This window comes from Silurus aristotelis, assembly GCF_946808225.1.
Source record: "Silurus aristotelis genome assembly, chromosome: 20".
Lineage (NCBI taxonomy): Eukaryota > Metazoa > Chordata > Actinopteri > Siluriformes > Siluridae > Silurus > Silurus aristotelis.
In genome coordinates this window covers 9,950,720-9,968,392 of record NC_139593.1, presented here as the reverse complement: position 1 = coordinate 9,968,392, position 17,673 = coordinate 9,950,720, and the positions used below count along the sequence as shown (strand labels likewise).

Below are 17,673 nucleotides of genomic sequence, written 5' to 3'. Positions count from 1 at the left end.
CTCTTATAGGTCTCATCTCGGTATCTTATGATGAGTGGGATTATGGACTGGAGGCGCGTGTGCGTGATGCTGTGGCAATCATTGCCATGGCAACCTCCACCATGATGCTGGACCGCGGCCCCCACACACTGTTGAAGTCAGGTTGCCACGGTGCACCTGAAAAGAAAGGCCCCAAGGGGGGGAATCCCAATGAAGTTCTGAGGTGAGTCACCTCACAAACACACACACACACACACACACACACACACACACACACACACACACACACACACACACACACACACACACACACACACACACACACACACACAAACACACAGACAAAACAAAAAACCTATTACCTGGACTTAATAAGGTAGCCATACTGAGGTGCTTATCCTTTTTTCTCTTGCCCTGTTTGGCCTTTTAGCTCGGACTAATAGTCAGTATAATGATTACAGAATGGACATAGTGTTCCACCACACACTCAAACAACACACACACACACACACACACACACACAAACACACACATGCATACACACACATCTCCTCGAAGCACTTAGGTGGACACAATTTGTCTTAGTCAATTCGAAGAACAAGAGATAGAGGGAGAGAGAGATACTAAGGCTGTGATTTACTAAGTGTGCTATCAGGGGCAGCTAATTTACTTGCACAGAAAATTTAATGGCACCAGAAATCCATTTTCTTGTTTATTGGTGATCTGGAAAATTATGTTTGTTTAAACAGTCGGTCCATTTGCAGGTTTATTCCCACCAACTCAGTAGCCTGAGGACTTGTTTAACTGCGCAAAATATTAGAAATGCTGCATCTTACAGTTTCTAATGCATAGATTTGTTGCTGAACTTAAAACAGTATGTGGCTAGCATGGCTAGGGGAGGCAGAGTAGGTAGTGTGTGTACCTCAGAAGCTCCAGGGTTTGCTCAAGAAGTAGGGGCTACATTTGAAGCATAACTAAACACAGAAATTAATAAAAATAAATTACAACAATACTCTGTTATGTTGGTGTTTCAATTATCCTCAGAAGCAATACAGTGCAGCATTTTGTTGTTTTCTTTTGTCTGTTGTCAACGATGGGTCAAAATGAAAATGATTCTTATTTGTAACGGTATGCCATTTTTTAAATGTAATTTTCACTAACAAACCGGGAAAACTCATTCTCATGGAGACTTTTTGTAAATAATTTGGTTTCAATTATTGCCAGTAATCTCTCTTTGACAGCTGATTAAACAGAGCGACAAGCAGACAAAGGGACCATTTTAACCCAGGCCCTCCTCCCATGTTAACTTTAATAGCGCTGTTACACGCTGAACCGATGATGCCAATCCTTTCATTGGAGTCCCTTCGTGTGGAAAATTAACTGGAACTACAACCAAAAGGTCCATTGACTGCTATTTGGGATTACTCTTGTTTTCTTAGGAGCGAAGATGCCGTATTTATCGTGGGCCTGAGGTTATTTCAGGACCCTGTTGGTTAAAAGGGGTGTCATATTAGAAAAAGTATAAAGTATAACACGTTTCAGCCAGCAGGACTAAGAGCTACTGAATTGGTTGCATTGAATGCGAAGTTGCAGTGCTGAGCCGTTGTGTTAAAGTTGTGGTGGGGGACATTGTGAGGAGAACGCACAAGATGAAAATGAGCTAAATCAAAAAGACCTAGGCGAGACGAACTTTAAGATAACCACAGTGTTGGAAAAAATCTTTGCAATAATGGAGTGACAGCATTCACACAAAAAGAAGCATTTTATTTCATTCGGGTGTTCGACAGGCACCACCATTCCTTTTATTACTGTTACATGGCCTATTATTCTGTATCATTCACAACACATTGGGGGGTTCAAACGACATGGCTGGAGTGAATTGGAATGAGTTCATCTCCCACTTATATCTGACAGCTGGGATTTTTAACAATGTCTTTCTGCTCACTTGGTGATTAATCCGGTGATTAGTGTCCATTATGATGAGAGTCAGCATCTTTACATACCCACACTAAGACCTAGATCTGACCTAATATACAAAATTAGTATATGAGGGGGAAAGGAATTGTATAGCTCTTGCAGCTTGGTCTTTTAATGATGCTCTAACAAGGATTCACAAGGCTTTTACAGTCAGCTTTTATATAAAAAAGGAAGCAGATTTCTTACAGATATTTGCGCTGACTTCATTTTCATATACAATTTGTAACACGTTTGTGAGAAGAGAAACAAGTTCTTAACTGCTGTATGCAGTGAACAGGAGAAATATATGAACTTTTTGAGATCTACTCTTCAATGTTTTTTCTGTGATTTTTTTTTATAGAAAATAAAAAATGTATACTTGTAACATGTAGAAAGCTGGGGTCGGAGCACAGGGTCAGCCATGATACAGCACAGGGTCAGCCATGATACAGCACAAAGGAGTAAGGGCCTTGCTCAAGGGCCCCCAAGAGTTTCAGCTTGGCAAAACCAGAGCTTAAACCACTAAACATTCTGATCATTAACCTATAGCCTTATACACTGAGCTACCATATCTCCGAAAAGCAGCTTGCATGACTCAAAACAATTATTTTTTTGCAATACTTTCCATCAAATCAGCTGATCTGTCTACAGCACTCAGACTAATATATTTAATTACATGTTAATATACTAATATTAATCTTATTATTACTAATATCCTGTGCCAGTTTTGACCTGTTTTATTTTGTATAATACAGCACGTTGATTTTATTGAATTATAAACCAGACAGTTGTAATGTTGTTATCCTGATCACTATTATATTTTACTGTCAGGTTTAGGAAGAGATTTGCTTTTATATATTTGAATATGTCTGGCACTTAAAAACCATTGACAGGATAGCTGAAGGGTGGGGGGGGGGGGGGGGGGGCTTTTTTCTTTTCTCAGTAACTTTTTGACATTTTGACAGCATGCGACGTGTCTGCTTATTATCTTGGCTTTTGTAATTTGATAAACACCCACATTTTAATTGCCACATGAAAAACCACCTTTCAATCGAGCAGCTTTCCCATTCCGTTGTTTTGATACTTGACACAGAGCACAGAAGGGGCATTGATTGCTAATTATTAATTAGCATTTAGGCTTTGTAAAGCTCACTTTTAGCAGGGCCATTTCTTCTGCCATGGTGTCTGTAATAGAGTGCTTGGGGCGAAACTGGATTAGAGAGACAAAACGGTACAGCAGAGGGAGACTGAGTTTCTTTCATCCCTTCACTCGCCTTTTTTTTATCAGACTTTTTCTATTTTGCACTTTTATGTTTCTTTTCTTGTCTTTTTAGCCCTTGACCTCTTGATCAATCTCTTTCCAGTTTTTCTTTTCTCACTCTTCCTTTGTGTATAGTATATAAAAAAAAGAAGAAAGATGTTTTATACAGTACTTCTCACATGTACTTTGAAGCACAGTAAAATTCTTTCTTGTTAGGATGTTAGGAAGCTGGGGTCAGCCATGATACAGTGCCCCTGGAGCATGGACTGTTAAAGGCAGTGCTCAGGGGCCCTAAGAGTGGCAGCTTGGTGGTAACGGGGCTTGAACTTCAGGACACCACATTCTTACTACACTCTATCTGTCCTTTCTTCTTTACTGCTCAGTTCTACAATAATTAAAAAAGAGAATTCATATTCAATGAATAAATAACCACAATAAACAGAAACAATAACAGGCATACAAAACAGTAAAAAAACACAGGAACTAGTTAGACTTTATTTTTTTAGGACTGTCTGTTTCAGCCTTTTGCAGCGAGTGCTGCTTAAATTGTTTGTCACGCAAACTGAATGATGCTTCTAATGTGCAGCTGTGTGATTTTCACTTACTTCTGCTGAAGAGCATGATGAAGTTGCTAGATTGCTCCAGGCAGAGGGTTTCTACTGCACCATCTCTGCTGCTTCGATCCTGATGAAAGATCAGAATATTTGGTCCTGCCAGGTATTCCAAAGTGTCTGGAAATATAAGTATTTTATCTGTATAAACCATATCTGTAGCATGTGTTGAATTACTACAAAAAATATTAACCTCTATCGAAGATTAACTATAAGTAATATAGAATAAAACATCCATATATTTTTTTTTTATCTAACCTTTATATCGATATCTGCAGCATATGTATATTTATCAGACCAAATCAACACTTTTTTATTTTGAAAAAGACAAGAAATCCTGTTTTTTTCACAGTTGCTCATTATCAGTCCTGCTAATAAACATTTAAACTGAACAATCTCCTGAATTATCCAAGACAGAGTGACTTTTGTCAAACAGGTTTGCTTTCCTGAGTAGTGCATTTCTACACAATTTGACATTAAATCTACTTTATTTTAATTTACTTTATTAGCTTATAAAATACTATAGAATACCTTCTCTTGCATCAGTTTTTTTATTGTTCTAGTGCACTGGTTGTCACATTCTCTAGCCATATAGTTTAATGTTTATTGACAGAATGTACAGTAACACCCCACCTCGACTCACATTATACATAATTATTACATATAGTATACACACATTCTAAGTGTACTAGAGTATATGCTTCATATATGCTGAATAGTAATTATACTTAATGGATTAGACACTGTAAAAACATTGTCACTCTTAATCTGACTTGATGGTCATTTGCCGTTTACAATAAAAACTGTTATCACAGATCACAGGTATAATTTTTGTCGAACTTGTATATTTTCTTCCATTAAAATATTACCTGTTCTCTCTCTCTCTCTCTCTCTCTCTCTCTCTCTCTCTCTCTCTCTCTCTCTCTCTCTCTCTCTCTCTCTCTCTCTCTCTCTCTCCATGTTTTTCCTTTTGGTTCCATTTGTTGATCTTACCGTCTTTCATTTTTCACTCTTTTATTTATTTACTTGCTCTCATGCTGCCTTTCCCTCTCTCTCTCTCTATCTCTCTCTCTCTCTCATTAAAACAGCCATATCTTGCAGGAGCAGTTGTTTTGTGGCAGACACCAGTAGAGAGACAAGCTGTGTGTGGGAGCTCTTTGCTTAAACACACCCAACTCTAAAGCACTATTCATCCTCTCCCTCCAATCTCCCCACCTTCCAAAATAAATCCTCTAATATATTCACTGCTAAATTTGGCATTTGGGGAGATACATCTGTGTAAACAGGGGTATAGAAAAGAACTCCAGTACAGCTTTAAGCACTGTAATTGCAGGCGTTTGATGGTGATCTAAAACATTTAGAAATCTTTAAGTATTTAGAAACCAACATCAGGAAGCATTTTAATTTGAAGTCTTTAGTTACACTAAGTCTTTTGTTATGTTGGTGTATATATTTAAAAGTGCTGATTAACTGTCAAAGCTTGTTACAGTGATTCAGTGATCAGTCAATTGAGCTAAATGTTTGTTGCAATGAAGGGTTGGATTGGTCAGAAGTCTTAATTATAAGACATTATAAATGATGAAATACATCATTTTACTCTATGTGGTATTGAACTTTAGAAGCTGTTGATTAATGTTCTGTAACATGACTAGTCTGAATGTTGTTAGTGCAGTAACAGTGCTGGCTTTAATTCAAATGTTTTAATAGTTCATTCATAGGGAATTGTATGTTGAACATTCCACATTATTTAAAGTTGATAATAAACAGATTTTATTATGTTTTTATTGAACATAAAAAAGTACATGATTTTTTTTTTGTTTATATTTATGGAGGGAGTCTTCAGGGTTAGAGCTTTGTACAATTTATGCTATTTAGGACAGACAGGGTGCTTTGTACTTCTTGTTTTTTTGGTAACAAACCAAACATCATGAGCATCAAAAGAGAGGGAAAGAAAGTGAGAGAGGATTTATCTCATTCATTAATAAAAATGTATTATAGTTGTCAAATTGCTGTGGTTCATGAGGAATAAAACAATTTGCAACATTTGCTCATCGACAAACATGTGAGACATGCTTTAGAGATGTACCTCTCTAAAGCATGTCATTTAAAGCCAATCTGACATCCTTTCAGTTTGCAATTATGAAACAATAATGATGACTGCAACTGTTCATTCTTCTTAGAGCAGTAATTACAGGGAAAGTAGAGCTAAATTCTAAAATGTGATTCAACTCTTTTTGAACAAGCTGAGCACCCCAGTGAATCCACATTTCATCCCTTTTAATAAAGCAACTTTTTCAATATTTCTAATAAGTAATAATAATAATAATAATAATAATAATAATACATTTCAGGGCAGTGTGTATGATTAGAAACTGTGTTTATAGCTAACTAGCTATCTAACATCGTACATCACCAATTAACAAAAAAGTGTTTTTTATATAATTTGTAATGAAGTCTCAAGACACTGAAATCCCTTATTACTACCTTAGCAAATATTCATGTGAATTAAAAGCTTATTGATTTAGTGCTAAAGAAAACTATGGTAGATCAGATCAATCACAGAGAATTTACACTGGCACACAGAATCTCACTTAGTGCCACTTTAGTTCAGTTTACAGATTAATTCTCCAAGATTTTTTATAATAGTTAAAATATGATAGATACCTAGTTACCTGCTAGCACTTTATCTCACATTTCAGTTGCCAGATAATATTAGGGATGAACAAAATATTGAAAAGGATTTAATGCTACTGTATACATCTCCAACAATATAATTCAATCCAAACTCAAACACTAAAAACCTAATTTTCAACCTGTGGTAAATGGAGCTAGTTACTAACAGGCAACTTTACTACCAGTCAAAGGTTTGGACACACCTTCTAATTCAATGGCTTTTCTTAATTTTTTATTGTTATATTGTTTTATTCCTTATATTAATGCTAAAGACATTGAGATGATGAAAGAACGAATATGGAATTATGTAGTTAACATAAATGTATTAAATAACCCAGAACATATTTTTTATATTTTCAGTTCCTCAAAGTAGCACCTTTTTATTACAGCTTTGTGCACACTCTTGGCATTCTCTCAGTCAGCCTTACGAGGTAGTCACCTGGAATGGTTTCCCAAAGATCTTGAAGTAGTTCCCAGAGTTGTTGAAGTACTTGTTTGCTGCTTTTCCTTCACTCTCCAATCCAGTTCATCCCAAATGGATTTAGACCAGTTGATTGTGGAGGCCAGGTGATCTGATGCAGCAGAGATCCAGGGATTTGTGTCTAAAAAAAAAAAAAAAAGAAACTATGTAAGAATGAATAAAAATAATAGCACTGATATACTGCATATTGTATAAAAAAATGATGGATTGATCACAGTAGGATAAGTTGTCATAAATGCACATTTTTAAAGATTAGTTTCCAGGACAAATAGGAACAACGGTGCTGCCGTTTCATAATTTCATTAAGTTTCTGGAGCATTCTGTCATGCAGTGTTGTTCAAAAGAGAGGAAGGAAAATCAGTGTCGTATGTAAACATGACACAGAGGGAGGGAAGGATGGCAGGATTGAATAGGGTTTATGTGTTCCTCATTTTTCTGTGTGAGTGTTTGTCTGTATGTCCCAGTATGTGCTTTGTTACGTGTTTGTTTTGCTGTTGCAGCCGGTCTACACAGCGTCTGTGTGTGTGTGTGTGTGTGTGTGTGTGTGTGTGTGTGTGTGTGTGTGTGTGTGTGTGTGTGTGTGTGTGTGTGTGTGTGCAGACAACCACAAAAGTTTGCATACTCTTAAGACTAAATCAAAGAAACAGAACCTTTTAATTTCTTACAAGAATTTTAATATTTATATGCACTGTATCTCACAGATATTCCTTTATCACAAGGAACGAAAGATCTGCAATTATGTTAAAATTTTAATAGTAATAAAAACAAAATTATACCAGTTCATACTGGTAATAAGGTTCTAATTCCCTTTGTAAACGTAATATTTAAATAGGATGTTATCTTTAGCCTTCATATCTGCCTCCAGCTTCCATTATGTCCTTTGAGCAGATTTGCTTTTGGTCTTTTTTTGTGTGTGTAATATTTGACCCTTTTAATTGCCTCCTCAGGGTGTCTGCAAATAAGAGTGTCAGAATTAAATGTTGATTTTAACCGGTATTTTACTTGTTCAGGATACAGAACCTTTTCATTTTGAGAAAGTGTTTTTTGTTCTTTTTTCAAAATCACCCTGGGGTAAACTTCTGCTCTCAGTTTTGTGCTCTGTGGATCTGTGTTTATCCTTTACATGTGTCTCCAATATACAGTGCCTTGAGCCATTGCTTAAAGAAGCTAAACCACCCACACCAAAACAAGTGTCTTTCCGAGTTTATTCATGTATGTACAGTATCTTTAAAGAAAGTGGTTTAGAGCATGTCAAAGAATGCTGTGTGGGCATCACACACACACACACACACACACACACACACACACACACACACACACACACACACACACACACACACACACACTTAGCGCTATAACAGTGTTGATATGTTTTACATATAATTAAAAAGAAAATGTACCTAAATCCTGATTAGCTGTCCTATCATTCTGATGGCAAAACATGACCGCATGAGAGCATTATCCTAATTCCCTTCAAGATTAGCCACGCTTTCTCAGCCAAAACGCCTCGTTTTGGTATTAATAAAGAAATATCTTTACCATGTATGAGCTACAGTGAGGTAAAACAATAAGTGTATATATATTTAGTTTAGAGAGTAGATATGGATTTTTTAAGCAGAGGAGAGGAGTGTGTTAAAGTTTAGTTTCAGATTAAATACTTGCAGCAAATATCTATAAGATTATAACTCATATGCCAAGACTGAAATTTTATGATTAGATGAACTCAAGTCTAAACATAACGTTAATTAAGACCTTAGTCCAAAGCAGCATCAAACGCTTCTATCTTATTCATGCATTGATCGGCATGTATTTATATGGGGGAGATTTATTAGCTTACTCGTGTTTCATGTCACTATTACAAGTGTGAGAACGACGGACGAGGGAAGCACAGAAAGAGAGAAATGAATGGAGTGAAAGACAGATGGAGGGTTGTGGGGGCAACAGTCTGGGCAAAAAAGATGCTCTCTCTCTCTCTCTCTCTCTCTCTCTCTCTCTCTCTCTCTCTCTCTCTCTCTCTCTCTCTCTCTTTCTCTCTCTTTCTCTCTACCTCTCCCCCCCCCTCTCTCTCTTCTCTCCCTCATTCTTTTTCTCTCTCTCTCTCTTTTTGGTGAGATTATAGTTCCCATGGCAACGCAGCAGATTGCTAGGAAATCACTGTGGTTGTGGGCACCATGGAAACACATTTCATATGCCACTGAGTCTCTCTCTCTCTCTCTCTTTCTCTCTCTCTTGCTCTCTGTCTATCTCTTTTTCTGTCTCATGATATATGAGTATCAATCATAACACATACTCATACACATACACACACACACACACACACACACACACACACACACACACACACACACACACACACACACCTACACACTGCAGTCAACAATCATTAGTGATTCTCAAGGGTCTTTGTAAAGCGTTGGGGTGCAGAGCCCTGCCTTAGTCGCCCTGGACTTTGTTACTCAATGTAGCTGTATGGTTCTGCATTCTAACACACCCTCAGTGCATTACAGCACTCGAGACTAATTGTTTCTTTCTGTGTGATACATCTCCATGGAGTGAGTAATGGGACTATTGCTGCAATCTACTGTAAATGTATAAGGCATGTCACATACTCAGTATGCATTTGCTCTAGCTTACTTTCTCTTGCTCTCTCTAGTTTGCCCCAACACCCCCACCCCCAACCCTAGTTGGAGTTATTTCTTGCATGTTGAGTCGTTTTTCTGAGGCTGAGTGTTGTCATGGAGATAGCAGCCTACGTATAGAGAACAGGTTTGGGAGGGTTGTATGAAGGATAGCAGAGAAGAGTACACTGGCATTGACACAAACTTGTTGACACACATTTGAAATGCTTTTAGCTTTTTATATATGGTGCTTTTAGGTGCTATGTGGAGTAAAGAACGCCTAGCCGACAAGGTACCTACAGAGCCAGGTCTAACACCTAGTAATGTTTTATTCATATGTGTATGTAGTGAGAGAGTCGTGGAGCTATTAACCCTGGAGAGTTCTTATTATACTAAATAAAAGTATCGCATTAAGCAAGATCATAACTTCCTGACTATACAAAGATTTGTGTGATGCATAACCCTTGTATATGCTAATTAAACAAAAGTGTTCTAAACTCATAGCAAAATCACGGCTACTACATATTGTTACGCTATAACGCTGTAACGCTATATCCAGCTGTGCAAAACTTACGAGCAGACTCATTTTTATCAGACCGCTGTATGTGGTTGAAAAGCTGTCAGAACTCTGCAGGAAATACCTCAGAGAAACTCTAAAATAGAAATGGTGTGAGGAGGTACAAGTAATTCTTGACCAGGCAGAACGTAATAAACCTAGCGCCACAGCCTGGCCTTACTGTGATGGCTATGTAAGAATTCTTTCAATTGATGAAGCGTTTGACAGAGTCAGAATTTGGTGGTGTTTGTATTAGGGTCATTAGGGTTTTGGTTTGCCTGCTAAAAAGTCAATTTAACAGCTGCCAAAGTTCATTTTTAGGTGGTAAGTGAAATGAGTAGGTTAATTAAAAAGTACAGCAAATACAGTGTTTGCATCCACCAGCACTTTTCCCTTACACTTGCCAGTGATATCTGGCTGTACCTAACTGAAACAATTTAGTTGTCTCTGTTGTATCTAGTGACTCACATAAGAATTTCTGTGAACATCTTTGCTACTAATTAAGTCTTTCTAATTAGGTTATCCAGTTTGGTACAAAATATTATGTTGCATCTGATTATAATAGTACTTTGAGTTGTTGTGATTGACATCTAACTCTGCTTGCATTCCCACTTGATAATGCGCTTCCAGGAGTAAAACACTTAGGTTCCCAGGATGAGGTATAACAGACTCATAATTACTGTATGATCATAAATAGACGTGTGATCAGGTTAAGTGGCATAAATCATGTGGTATTTTCATAAAGGGTCCTTGTCTCAAACAGTATGTCTATCTCTGACATAATCATGGATTAAGAGTTTTATTTGCAGTTTTTCTGGTGTTTATCTCTGTGTGGCATACTTGTATAAACCTGTGCTTATATCCATAGGCAAAGACAATTTCTTAAAAAACAAAAAGAAAAAACAAATTATGTGAAAACTTCACTAACAACTAAACTTACTAGCTTACACGGCAAATGGATTTTCTTGCTTATTAAATTTAAGTAACTTTAAAAAGTACAGAGCAAAGAACATCTACGAATGCATTTTCAAGCTCATCTCTATCTGGGTATGGATTTGTAAACTCTCATCCTGTGCAAAATTAAGAAGCAGCAGAAGAAATGTCATAAAAAAAGACAAAATAAAATGGTCTTAATACTGAACTGCAATAAATGGTGGATTGTGATTCAAATGTTCAGCAAGGTATTTTTTTTTTTTGGAATATTCTTTTTTTTTCATTATGATAAATGGTATATGTGGAATATTTACATCACACTGGATGACTATTGGTACCTGCTCAAGATCTGTTTTGTAAGAAATTGGTTGTTTCACAATTTCAAATACCAAATCTCAATGGTAGCAATTTATCTTAGGCATAAAAAGAGTAATATTTGCTGTACATCATGTAGGAAGTTTTAAATATTGTGGGGCATTATATATGGCAAAGAGTATGACATAAAACTGGAACAGCTAGTTAGAGATGCAAGCACAATCTTGAATAATGACAACTACTTCACACTGCCCTGCCAATAGCCATGAGCCAGGTCTATAGTGGTGAAGAACATCCCTCCAGCAACACAAGAACAGAGATGTGAATGTTTAATAGCAAGTTGCAGCCCTACAGAATTTTCTAAGTGCCAGTAGAGCTCTTTGTGGTCTTATACCAGGTTTATTTAACCTGGACCATATAGTATTTGTTTGTTAATAATCTCTTTTCTAAATTAAAAATACTTCACCAGAAATATATGAACTATAAACACTGCTATCCAAATAAGCCTGCTAGAATGAGTAATGCATTGCCCAAGAAGTTAAAACTGTCTCTGTGGAACATCTTTCCTATTTTTTCATTCTGCCTATCATCCAGTTTGAATCTATCAGCTTTGTCATCCTTCATTGCATTTTTTCTCCTCTAGACTGGAGGTTTGAGCAGCATGCTTTGGAACAGTGAGTTCAGTAGCTTAAGGTTCATTTTGCAGACATGTATGGGGAACAGCACTGCATTCAGAGCAGGGCTAAGGTAAAGCTGGGTAGCATTAAGTGCAGTACTGTCAGAGTCACAGGTAGGTTTTATTACCTATGCTGATAACTGCTTTGGCCTTGAAGGCCAAACACAGAATGGGGCTAATGAATATGCAGGAGAGGCCACTGACTAAAATAATTGACTTATTTAATTTTCAGAATCTCAGGAGTTGTCCTTCTTAGCTTATTGAAACTATTTAACTTATGTGACACAAAGGTGGAGATTGCATCTTTGATTTGCATAACTTCAGTATGATCTAGAATGAATGCTTGCAAAGGTTTGCCAGGCTGAATATATGACCTGGATATCTCCATTTTTAAACAATTTTTTCTTCTGTAGCAGATCCTTCCCAATCGCAGTATTTATTTAATCGTGGTTTATTTACAGAAGACCTCTTACAGGAAAGTTTTACAAACATTGTGTAGGCTAACATGCAAAACAAAACATAACCACTTCGAATTGATGTGTGTGTGTGTGTGTGTGTGTGTGTGTGTGTGTGTGTGTGTGTGTGTGTGTGTGTGTGTGTGTGTGTGTGTGTGTGTGTGTGTGTGTGTGTGTGTGTGTGTGTGTCTCAACCTGGGAAATCAGTCTCATCTAGCAACGTTTTTAAATGTTGCTATTCTAAAACCTTACCTCAAGGTTTTTACCATCATCTGTGTTCACAGGTGGCTAGACTGGGCAAGAATTGATGCGCGGGCACAGATTGCATGGTTCAGGTGCAGAGAGCTAGGTCTTATTAGGTAAAGCGGGAGCAGTGAAAGGAAAGCATTTAATGGACCGTGTGTGTGTGTGTGTGTGTGTGTGTGTGTGTGTGTGTGTGTGTTTGAGTGTGTTGTGCGCGCAATAGAAGTAATGGAGCCCAGTCCTCTGGTTCAGTCACCTCATTCAGGAATACAGTAAATAAACAGAATAATGGATATTCTCTTAAAAAATTGCACATGTGCCTCAATAACCTGTGGCAGTCCTGTCAGTCTGTCTGTAACATCAGTATCTACTTCAAAGTGTGTGGCAGCTTTAGCATGGACAAAATGATTTACAAACGAGGAAACAGTAATCTAATGTATAGCTTTCTCTCCCAGTTGAAGTGTGAATTATCTTTGTACTATAAAAAAAATTGCAATCCGAGGTTTTAAAGATGCCTTATAGAAAAACAAATAGCGATAGAGATTCACTTTAATAGCAGTGCAAGCAATATCAGGGACAAAAATTTTAAATGCTAATTTCACAACTAAACTTTATAACCAGAGAGTTGAGAAATAAATGTTAAAGCATAAGCTTATCCAGTGTCATTTATCAAATGGGATCAACACAAATCTGACAGTACAGAGAAAAAGATATAACATATGGACATGTATATTAAGCAGGAGAATCTTAGAGGCATTGCAAATTATCTGGCTGTTACGGCATACACCACAATAAACAGTGACGATGTCAGGGCGCACTACTAACAGTACGTCCCACACATACACACACCTGAGAACAGACTGATTCGCTGGCATTGTCAAAAGTGGGTCAATGGGTGCGTGTCAAGTGTATAACCACACAGAGACAAGTGGAACTGATTATGTTCCTTTAATATTGCTGTCTCAATTTCCAGTCTTTATACTGGATTATTATCTTGGTTATTTCAGGGCAGAAATGATGCATGTACTCTGCAAAACGTTTTTAACCAACTTTTATCAGTAGTCAAAGTGCTTATTGTTGTTATTCATTTTAAACCATTTCCCTGTTGGGGTGACATTTCTGCTGTTTGCTCTGATCGTGAGTGATGTTGTGCCATTCCTTCTGGCTTTACTACTGCAGGGGAACTGAACATTATGTGAGCATAAGGGTCAGCAGTTCCATATCTGTCAAGCCTGTCAGTGCTGAATCTGCTATTTCAAAGACCCGAGTGACACCTGTAGTGTGTGTGTGTGTGTGTGTGTGTGTGTGTGTGTGTGTATATAGATAGATAGATAGATAGATAGATAGATAGATAGATAGATAGATAGATAGATAGATAGATAGATAGATAGATAGATAGATAGATAGATATTTATTTATAGGATGGTCATGATACTGTAACTGGTTAAGGAGCCAAAGCCCAGTAATGTGGTTATGTATCTCTGTGAATTTCATTATTGTATTATTGTGTCCTCAGATACCTCATGAATGTGACATTTGAGGGGCGCAATCTTTCCTTCAGCGAGGATGGCTACCAGATGCACCCAAAGCTGGTTATTATTTTGCTGGATAAGGAGAGACAGTGGGACAGGGTGAGTATTTCTTTCCCATGCTTTTCTTCTCCCCTTGCCCTCTTTATCGCAGTCTCTAGAGGGTCCTCTAACCCCACTTATAATGCCAGTGATATTTTGCCTCAATCTGCTACGCTGGTTCTTATAAGTGTTCCCATTTTCATTTAGCTGTTGGTCACTTTGATTTTACTGGTACCAGGATAGTGCAATATTCATAGAACCAAGCTATATAGCATATAGGAAGTGACCTATATGGCCACAACAGTATGCTTTTTAAGTGAATGCATTCTTGTTAAAAATCATATTTTGAATCAGCGAAAAATAGAACTGACCATCTATTCTTAAGCTTAAAAACTGATGATACCCATTTCCAAAGTCAACCCAAGTTAACTTTATAACAAATAAATGTTTTGCTTTGCTCAATATGCAGAATGTTTCTAATTGCTTTTCCATATGCTGAATCCTGCAATTGCAAATTTCAAATTCTAGATACATTTCATTTGGTTAGTTTATCACATTGCACCATAGCTGGACTGTGGGTTATTGCTTCTTCTTAAAAAAACATCACATCACCGGACATCATAATACCATAAGCAGCCTACCCAGCCTCCTTTCTATCTTTCCACTTCCCCTTATTCAGCCATTCTCACTTTAATCCAGCTCTGACCTATCTGATTCTCTTATCTCCCTCATCCCCACTTGTCCTTAATCTCTCTCTCACTTTCCTTCTTCTTGTCTCTACTCCATGCTTCCCAGGTGGGTAAGTGGGAGAATGGCTCACTGACCATGAAGTACCATGTGTGGCCACGCTTTGAGCTATATTCAGACGCAGAAGAAAGGGATGACGACCACCTGTCTATTGTCACACTGGAGGAGGCCCCGTTTGTCATTGTGGAGGATGTGGACCCCCTCAGTGGCACCTGCATGAGAAACACGGTTCCCTGCCGGAAACAGCTCAAAGCCCAGTAAGCAGCATGTCAATGTAGTTCACTACTGAATGTAGGTTTTGACATTCTGCAGTGGTCTTTACTGAAAGGCTTTATCTGTAAAGGCTTTACTGCTATGACTTTCTGGGCAAATCTTTACAGAAAAAGAAATCATGTAAAACTGTTTTAAAGCATATTTAAATAAACACTATGTCTACTATTTCCCACCCTCCCTATAAGAAGCTGAATGTCAAAATAATGAATAGGAATTTAATAAATACCCTGGCCATTTGCAGAAATAACAGTTTCCTATGCTAGAACACTTATTGAGAGCTAAAACTAACATTTCTAACATATAGTAGATACATAGATGTTTAAATGGAATATGAGCATATCTGTAGTTATGAAAAGACTACCATTAAAGCATCATGAAAGAGCCCTATAGACAAATGTAGTATGACATAATAACTCCAAAATCTGGACCTCTGAATTTGTTGGAAAGTAATTTCTTAGCAATGTTGATATTTATTTACCTTTTGTTTTGTAATTTATCATTATCAAGTTACAAAAGCTTTGTTAGATGACATGCTTCTTAAATTTTCAGAAACCAAACAGGAGATTCAGGGATCTATATCAAGCGCTGCTGCAAGGGCTTCTGCATAGACATCCTCAAAAAGATCGCTAAATCTGTGAAGTTCACCTATGACCTCTACCTAGTGACCAACGGGAAACACGGCAAGAAGATCAATGGCACATGGAATGGCATGGTGGGCGAGGTAAGGTGTTTTTTTTTTTCAAATGCAAGACATTTCTCTTTGTTAAATAGTTCTAGAAACCTCTTGCAGCATAGGCTAGGGATAGCCGTTTGCGTCTCAACACGTTGATTATATATTAAAGTTGCAGTCAGTGATTTCAAAGAAAACATTTCATAATGTTTCGGAAAAAGATTTTTGTCATGTTCTAGCTGCTGTTAAATCTGCAGTGAGATGAAATTCCTGTTTCTGTAACCCTCCATGGTTTGGAAACAGGTACATGGACCCCCAGGATCAAACCAACCAGGACCATGGGGAAGTCAATCATGTTTCCTGTCAATGCAGAAAGGCATTCCATCTCTGGCACTGTTTAGACATTGTACATCTTAGAAATAATGTTTCCTCTGTTGCTCCTGACATAGTTCTATAAGGCTCTTTCTTTATTGCATCTTATTTAAGGTTTTTGTAGACCATCTAAGGGGTCATAAGGCGTAAGCTAAGAAAATTAATTAATGTCCAGGAAGAATAGTCTTAATCTTGGCTTTGGAGAGCCAGATTTTAGAATCAGAATACTTTATTGATACCACAGGGAAACTGTTGGGTTGAAGTTGTTCACAGTAAAATTTAAGTAAAATAAAATATAAGAAATTAAAAAGAAAATATACATATTAAGTGATATATTAAGTAGAGATGCTGTACAATCAGTGAATTTCCAATCTTATCGAAATATACTGTATGAAATGTGTATTAGCAGTGAAAAAGATGGCGGTAAAAGTCTGTTTATTTTGCTTCAACGAAACTTGTGCTAAGTTTGCAGACTGTTCCTTTAAACTGGAGAATGGCTCCTATAACACGTTAAGGAAGGAAGAGAGAGTGTACAGTATTTGGTTTTAAATGTCGATTTAGATTTATTCCATGCAGTGTCTACAGTTCTCCACTCCACTTTTCTCTGCATCTCTTTCTTCCCCCATGTTTATTAAAAGACCAGATAAAGTCATTGATTCCAAAAATGTGTCGTCTGCTCACTGAATAAGCACATTTTGTCAGATGGCTACTGAGCTCATCAGCACTAGTACAGTGAGGCACTCCATTATGGAATGCCGGTGTTGTGTAGAACATGCTATTGGGTGATATTGGATTTGCTTATGCATGTGAGCCAATATTTGTGTCGAAATGCCTATCAGAATAATTTCATTTGAAATGAGGTGATCAGCATGCTCACTGTGTTTCATCGAAGGAAAATTTGCATAGCTGTGATGCACGAACTGATGTGGATGTTGGATATTAAAAAGGGTGCATGGGACTGACTTTGTTAAAGGAGACACAAATGTATAAGAATATTTGAATAATTTGGTAATTACTGCAAAGTAAGAGTAAATAGTAATCCAATACAAGACAATACAATATAATGCATGATTGTAAGTTCCTTGAGTGCAGATGGTATTAATTCATTTTATTTACCTCTTAAATATTCATTTATTGGTCATTATTTTGACTGGCATGTCATTTTAATAGAACATGAAGTGATTGTTTTTCAGGCTGGTAATGTGTCACTTAGCAGTCATGAAACTGTGAGAAAAAAAGAGTGTGGGGAAAAGAGAGAGTGAGTCAACGGCACAGAGGCAGTA

The 17,673-nt window shown here is 37.3% G+C and overlaps 1 protein-coding gene across 5 annotated transcripts in view; it reads left to right on the top strand.

Moving 5' to 3' along the window:
• grin2bb (glutamate receptor, ionotropic, N-methyl D-aspartate 2B-b) overlaps positions 1–17,673 on the top strand; it is a 112,255-nt gene that overhangs the window by 65,260 nt on the left and 29,322 nt on the right. For all 5 annotated transcript variants that reach the window (XM_083523002.1, XM_083523000.1, XM_083522998.1 and 2 more), the window contains 4 exons: positions 10–202; positions 14,274–14,388; positions 15,124–15,332; positions 15,898–16,069. In XM_083523002.1, coding sequence (XP_083379128.1) covers positions 10–202; positions 14,274–14,388; positions 15,124–15,332; positions 15,898–16,069 — 689 coding nt within the window. The remainder of the gene's footprint in view (positions 1–9; positions 203–14,273; positions 14,389–15,123; positions 15,333–15,897; positions 16,070–17,673) is intronic.